Here is a 7,996-nt window from a genome sequence, read left to right as displayed (position 1 = left end):
AGAGAGAAACATCAATGGTGAGAGAGAATCATTGATTGGCTGCCTCCTGCACACCCCCTACAGGAATTGAGCCTGAAACCCGGGCATGTGCCCTTGGCTGGAATCTAACCCTGGGCCCTTCACTCCGCAGGCTGACACTCTATCCACTGAGCCAAACTGGCTAGGGCATGTTCTGGGATTTTTGACAGTGGCACATGTTCCTTTTCTTAGTCTATGAATAGAGTTAATGCCAGAAAAAAACAAACATTCTGAGTAGGGTGAGGTCAATGAAATTTTCAGGCCCAATGAATTTGGAAGTTATTTGGTAACCTGACTTAAATTCAGATGAGTTTGTAATCCAAGATAATGGTGCCATGGGCAATTTATATCATTAATTTCAAGTCCTGGTGAGCCTCAAAAGTAGGGATCACTGATGCATAAGGTTTTGTTGGCACAATGTATTGGGACACTGACTTGATTTGAAGATCTCAAATAATTTAAATGCATGAGGTCAAAGGAAAATTATTAACTTAATAGCCAGGGCAGCAATTTGTGAATATATTTTAAGCTTTTTTGGTTTTAAAATCTCAAAGACTGAATCTTTGTCCTAATTTGTAAATTTGCTGAGAGGACATGTTGACTTCTGAAATGACTTAATGATGTTGCTTCTTTTTTTTTTTTAAGGTTTTTCATTGATTTTTAGAGAGAGGGGAAGGAAAAGGGAGAGACAGAAACATCATGTGAGAGCAGGCATCGATTAGCTGCCTCCTGTACGCCCCCTACCTGGAATCGAACTGGCAACCTTTTCGATGCACAGAATGATACCCAATCAATTGAGCCATACCGGCCTGGACAGATTCCTTCTTTTCATTCCTTGATTTTCTAAAGTTTGCTTATGCTTAAACATTTTAGGTCATTTATAGCAAGTACACTGACCTGGTTCCCAAGGAGGTCATGAATGCAGATGACCCAGACCTGCAAAGACCTGATGAAGAAGCTATTAAAGAGGTAACTGGGAATTGCTATATAGAATTAATAAAGATGTAAAAATTCATTGAAAATAACTTTCAAACCATTCAATGCCATGTTTCATATTTCAGATAACAGAAAAGACAAGGGTGGCCTTAGAAAAATCTGTATCACAGAAGGTTGCTGCAGCCATGCCAGTTCGAGCAGCTGATAAACTGGCTCCCGCTCAGTATATCCGGTAGGAATCATGCCTGGAAGTCTTAGTTTCATGTCAGACTTGATTGGCGTGGGGGATCCTGGTATTCTTTCACTGTTCTACTTAGTCACAATTGTAAATGCAATTTTTAAATAATGACTTAAAGTCTATTGACTCTGTGCAGACAATTGAAAGCAGAAAAAAAGAACATTTTTAAGGTATCACTTTTAAGATATTTGTTCTACTATTTCAAAATATTTTTTTGTTTCTAGAAATTAACAATTACAGTATATGATCCAAACCATAATTACTATTTATAATTTTTTCATTTATATACAATAGGCATTATATATTTATATAATATAAATATTAATATGTTAATGTTATATAATGTAATACTTATGTAATAATAGTATAATATATTCCATAATGGTGATAATTAATAATAATAGACATCCTTATCATACTTCTAAATTTTGAGGTGTTTCACTCAATGAAATTTTTGTGTGGAGGGCTAATTCACAAATAGATATTAAGAGAAAATTAGGAGCTGGTAGGGCTGCTACCATTATTCTTTCTCCGTTTTACAACCGATAATCAGTGAAAAGTTTCTGACTATAGTTGCCTGCTGAGAATGTTATGGATTGTTTTTTCCTCAAATGCAGACTTACAAAATAGGTACTATTTTCTAGATCTCTTATCTCTGAAATTGAACATAGTGCCTTCCATGGTGGAAAATGGATAGAGATGCAAACTAATATGACTTTAGTTTACATTTTGCTTGTAACTCATAATTGCTGTTAGTTCTCTTATCTCTGTTGCTATCTGCTCTGCCTAAATATTTTGCAATTTTCTGTCAATATTTTGTGAAAGGAATTGACAGTAGTTTATCTTAGGATTGTAATAGAAGAAAAATACCTATTGAAAGTTTGAACTATAGTTATACCTTTAGTTCCATTTGTATTCTTCAGATACACACCATCTCAGCAAGGAGTGGCTTTCAACTCTGGAGCAAAACAGAGGGTTATTCGTATGGTGGAAATGCAGAAAGATCCAATGGAACCTCCAAGGTTCAAGTAAGTAGGTGGCTTCATGAGAATGAACCACTAGTCTTTAAAAAGATGTCCCAGGAGAAACGTCCCAAATGTCCATTAACAGGTGAATGGATAACAAATTGTGGGACATCTATACATGGAATGAGCAATTTTATTGAGCAATAAAAAGGAATAAAATTTTAATAATATGCAATAGCATGGATGCATCTCAAAATAATTATGCTGAGTGAAAGAAGCCAGACAAAAAGAATTACATACTGTATGACTCCATTTATATAAAACCCTAGAAAATGCAAACTAACCTGTAATGACAGGAAATAGATCAGTGATTGCCTGTGGGGAGGAAGGGGGGTGCAGCAGAGGAGATATGAACAAGAGGGCACACAGAAACTTTTGGAGATGATGTTCACTATTTTTATTGTGATGATGGTTTCACAAATATATACTTGTGTCAAAACTTAATCAAATTGTACCCTTTAAATATGTATTAATTGCATGTCAGTTGTACTTAAATAAAGCTGATTTTTAAATAGGAAAAATGTATATTACTCCATGAAATGATAATATTGTGGAGATGAGTTGGGTAGTGATGATGACAAGTTGGCCATGTTTTAATAATTGATGAAGCTGAGTTACTGTTGTATAAGAAGATGGACATTCTTTGTATACTCTCTGTTTTTGTATGTGTTTGAAGCTTTACATAATAAACAATGAGGGAGGAGACTTGAGACTTAACTAACTAAAAGGGAAACAAAATGTATGTAAAATGTTAGTTATTAGTTTTATTATTAACTTAGCCCCTGTTTTTAATGGATGAGTAGGGTCTGCTATTTGAAATGAAGGATGTTATCATAGTTATAGGAAGTAAGCACCTGGAATTGTTAGACCTCTGATTGATCATCTGAGTGGCTTTTAAAAATGTTTTATGACCCAACTAAAGAACAAGTATTCATTTGAAAGAAGTTATATCACTTTAAGTATGGAAAAATACTAGCCACTATTTATAACTGTCAAAAATAATTTATAGATTATTTTCCACTTTTTATGTTAAAGTTATTACTAGACCTCATGATGTAGGAACATAGATTATAGAGCTACCAAACAAATGGAATTTTAGTCTTTGACTAAATTCATCCATATATCTGTCTGCCTTTGAAGAACGAGTACACTTGGGTTTTTAGCTAGACTATAAATTTAAAAATGTCCTTTCTACTGTTTTCTCAACTCAGATGACTGTGAAGGAACAACAAGAGTGGAAGATTCCTCCTTGTATTTCAAACTGGAAAAATGCAAAGGTAATGATGTTGTTATATAATCAGTCTTTTAGTATTACAACCTACTGGAAAACACCCAGGAAAGGAACCTCAGTCTGGATAACTTTGAGCTTCAGCCTGGATAACTTTAGGTGAAACCTCAGTATCTCACTTAGCTGAGTGTTTTCAAAAAGGAACACCCCTCCCAGCCGGCATGGCTCAGTGGTTGGCATCAACCTGTGAACCAGGAGGTCATGGTTGATTCGCAGTCAGAGCACATGCTGGGTTGCAGGCTGGATCCCCAATGTGGGTTGTGCAGGAGGCAGCTGATCAATGAGTCACTCTAATCATTGATGTTTCTATCTGTCTCTCCCTCTCCTTTCCTCTCTGAAATCAATAAAAATACATTTTCTAAAATTTTAAAAGAATAAAATATCTTTATTAAAAAAAAAAAAGGAACACCCACATGTGATTTTTCTTTTTTCCACCCATGTAATAGAAATGTTAGTATGCCAGGCACATGAATACCATAGATTCTTTTAGTGAGTTATTATCAGAAGTACATAGAAAAGGAAAAGATAGAATAAAGTAACATATCAAAAGATCAATGAAAGATAGTATTTTTTAAAAAACTTAAATTTTTTTAAAAATAAATCAATTTAAATCATTATTTGGCAAAATGCAGTAAATGCTTAGATATATACAGTACTTTAATTTTTAAATTATTTGTTTCTGTTCATAACATTGCATGTGTAAGCTATTTAAATCCTATATATCTACTAACTGCCAAAGCTTCCAGAAGTCATGAAGAATCTATAAAATGATGTGGAATAAACTTCCTAATCATTATTTCCTTTTTTCTCCCAAGTCATATTTCATGTTTCTATATTGGATAGGTGAAAGCCACTTTAACTTATGGATTACATATAAATTATTCCCTAAAGGAAGTTATGGGCTCATCCTCTATTAAAACAAGGTTCCAAGAATCTACCAAAGCATTAAAACAGTACAGCAAATTATACTACCTATAGATACTATTATTTTAGGGATTGTTCTACCTTCGTGTGGCTGTTATATTTACTTAGGAACAAGTATTTAGCTATTTGATAGTGATTTCCTCTTAATACAAGTCACAGTTATTTACCTGAGAATCTATTTTCCCAGAACATGAGCTCTGAAATTATACTGTCTGAGTTTAAATCCTAGCTCATCCACTTATTTTACTATATGTCCTTAGGGACATTACACAACCAACCTTTCTATTTTAGTATCTTTATCTATAAAATGAAAACAGTAATGTTATCAGCTTTATAGAATTACTCTGAAGGTTAAATGAGACCATAACATGTAAAGTGCTTAAACAATCCTCCACATAAAGCCCTCAGTGTTAGTGTTAGCTGCTGCTGTTGCATAATTAGGAAGAAAGATGTAAGGAAAAGAAATTCAACTAAGTGGTTTATATGTAAATAGGTCAGAATGGACATATTTAAATCTAATTTTAAAGAATCTATTGTCTTTCCTTTGTGACTGTTTTCTCTGTCTGTTTCACACTAGGGTTATACAATTCCATTAGACAAACGTCTGGCTGCTGATGGAAGAGGATTGCAGACAGTTCACATCAATGAAAATTTTGCTAAACTGGCTGAAGCCCTCTACATTGCTGATCGGAAGGTTGGTCTATTATAATTTAACTAGAGACCCAGTGCACAAAGATTTGTGCAAGAATGGGCCTTCCCCTGGCTGCCAGCACTGCCTTCGCTCCGGCACGGAGCCGCCTTTCTGCCTTCCTGCGCTGCCCAGAAGCCCAGAGCACCTGGGGCAGTACAGAGTGCCCCCGGCTGCTCGATGCCTGCATATGCAAATTAACCCAACATCTTTGTTAGATTGATTTGCATAATCACTCTTGATTGGCTGGTGGGCATCATGAAGGTATGGTCAATTTGCTTCTTTCTCTTTTATTAGTGTAGATTATATAATGCTCTTGATGATTTGTAAATACATCCTTGGATACCTAAGATGCTGTTATTGTAGCTACTGTACTGAGTACCTAGAGTAGTGATGGCAAACCTATGACACGCGTGTCAGAGGTGACACGCAAACTCATCTTTTTGGTTGATTTTTCTTTTTTAAATGGCATTTAAATATATAAAATAAATATCAAAAATATAAGTCTTTGTTTTACTATCGTTGCAAATATCAAAAAAATTTCTATATGTGACACATCCCCAGAGTTAAGTTAGGGTTTTTCAAAATGCTGACACGCCGAGCTCAAAAGGTTCGCCATCACTGACCTAGAGAGACTCACCTGTGGTATGAGAGCCAGAGATGGCAGGTGCTAGTTGCAGCTCTGTATCTGGTCTCAGCCTTTACAGACTCATAAACAAATCTCACTACTGGAGTTGCCTCAAATTTCAGAATAATGGTTTACTAGGCTGATCTCATTTTGTGAAGATTGCCAGCTGCTGTTATTAGGTTTTATACTTTTTCTCTATTTTAGATGTAGATGTTTCCCAAAAAATCAGTAGCAGGAAAGGGCAAGTAAACATTTTGATGAGTTGAATGGTATAGAATATGGCATTCATAGTATTGGCTGTCTTAATAGCATAGTATTAATATGTGACTTTGAAATTCACATACATCATGGCACATGTTTAGAACATAGAAAAGTATGTCTTTTGTATTACAATGAACACCCTTATAAAAATTATCTCTTATAGGTTAAAGCTTTATCTTGAGGTCACTTCATTGATTTTGAGAACATAATCAGTTCCTGTTATGTTATTGATATTAAAAATTACTTTACTGGAATTTTCTTTGATTTTTTTTTTTAGATTGTTTATAAGAAAGCATTAGTGTAGCCGAAACCGGTTTGGCTCAGTGGATAGAGCGTCGGCCTGTGGACTGAAAGGTCCCAGGTTCGATTCCGGTCAAGGGCATGTATCTGGGTTGCGGGCACATCCCCAGTGGGAGATGTGCAGGAGGCAGCTGATCGATGTTTCTTTCCCATCGATGTTTCTAACTATCTATCTCTCTCCCTTCCTCTCTGTAAAAATCAATAAAATATATTAAAAAAAAAAAAAAAGAAAGCATTAGTGTAATACGGACTTTCAAAATTGGGGGGGATGGGGAGGTCTATGGTTTTAACTAATAAGACATTTCCCAGAGTGAAAAATCCAAGTTTATGGTGTCTTCCAGTAAAGCTATCTTTTAGTGGACAAAAATCATTGTTTTACTTAGCAATAACAAATCTGAATTCAGTCTAGCTGCTTTCTCAAGCCAGATGTTATGATAGCTATAATCTATCCCCTGATAGCATCTTATTTAACATCTGACTTCACTAACAGGCTCGTGAAGCTGTGGAAATGCGGGCTCAAGTAGAGAGAAAGATGGCTCAAAAAGAAAAAGAGAAACATGAAGAGAAACTGAGAGAAATGGCCCAGAAAGCTAGGGAGAGAAGAGCTGGGATCAAAACCCATGTGGAAAAAGGTATGACATTCTCATTACCAACTTGAATTTACTTGTAAGATATAGATCTCATTCTAGAAATTCCCTATTGATTTTTACTGCATACAAAATTAGTATATACATATAAAAAATATAGCTGTTTCAGAAATTGTGTGGAAATGAAAGTAACTTCTCACTAAGCTGAAGCAGCAAAAAATAAAGTATGTATTTAATTGTGTACCTTCAGTATGGGACTACTGAAGTTTAAGTTCTGAGCCATGTACTTTTAAAAATTGCTTATTAACTTAAAGATAGGCTTGATTTTCTCTTGTTCTATTTTTCTTGAAACTTCCAAAGAGAAATGAAGTCTCAAGTGAATAATTAGTTCCCCTACATGGTAAAATAACCCAGTTTTTCTATCTCATAGGCTAATATACCTCTAATCATTAAATCTATCCATGTTTTTTTCCCTTGCTTTGTTTAGTGGTCTGCACGGGTATGTTAATTCAGCTAGAGTGAGGAGAATAATATTAACTCAAGAAAATTGTGAGGGTGGTTTTTGTTTTATTAAGAAATCCTTGACTAGTACAATTTTATTCATTCAGTTCATATTGAAGATCTACTACATGCAGGGTTGGGGGGGCATGGAGAAGGTAAAGCAGTGAACATTCTAAGGAATGTAGACAGACCCCCCCAAAAAATCCTGTAATGTGTTAAAAGGTAATAACCACTGTGGGAAAAAATAAAACAGGGAAGGGGGATGAAAGTGCCAGGAGAGCCCTAGCTGCCTTGGCTTAGTGGATAGAGTGTTGGCCTACAGACTGAAGGGTCGCAGGTTCGATTCCGGTCAAGGGCATGTGCCTGGGTTGCGGGCTCGAACCCAGTAGGGGGCGTACAGGAGGCAGCTGATCAATGATTCTCTCTCATCATTGATGTTTCTATCTCTCTATCCCTCTCACTTCCTCTCTGAAATCAATAAAAATATTTTTTAAAAAGAATCAACCAGTGAATGCATAAATAAGCGAACCAACAAACCAATGTTTCTCTCTCTCAAATCATTAAAAAGTTTTTTTTAAAAATAAAAATTTTTAAAAAAAAAG

The 7,996-nt window shown here is 35.3% G+C and overlaps 1 protein-coding gene across 1 annotated transcript in view; it reads left to right on the top strand.

Moving 5' to 3' along the window:
- Window positions 1–7,996, top strand: part of SNW1 (SNW domain containing 1) — a 37,642-nt gene that overhangs the window by 21,540 nt on the left and 8,106 nt on the right. The window contains 6 exon segments of the mRNA XM_006779411.2: window positions 892–987; window positions 1,080–1,186; window positions 2,116–2,281; window positions 3,429–3,494; window positions 5,007–5,123; window positions 6,797–6,938. Coding sequence (XP_006779474.1) covers window positions 892–987; window positions 1,080–1,186; window positions 2,116–2,281; window positions 3,429–3,494; window positions 5,007–5,123; window positions 6,797–6,938 — 694 coding nt within the window.

This window comes from Myotis davidii, unplaced genomic scaffold (assembly GCF_000327345.1).
Source record: "Myotis davidii unplaced genomic scaffold, ASM32734v1 scaffold309, whole genome shotgun sequence".
NCBI lineage: Eukaryota > Metazoa > Chordata > Mammalia > Chiroptera > Vespertilionidae > Myotis > Myotis davidii.
Note: the sequence above shows the minus strand (reverse complement) of the source record. Positions and strands in the feature narration are given on the sequence as shown.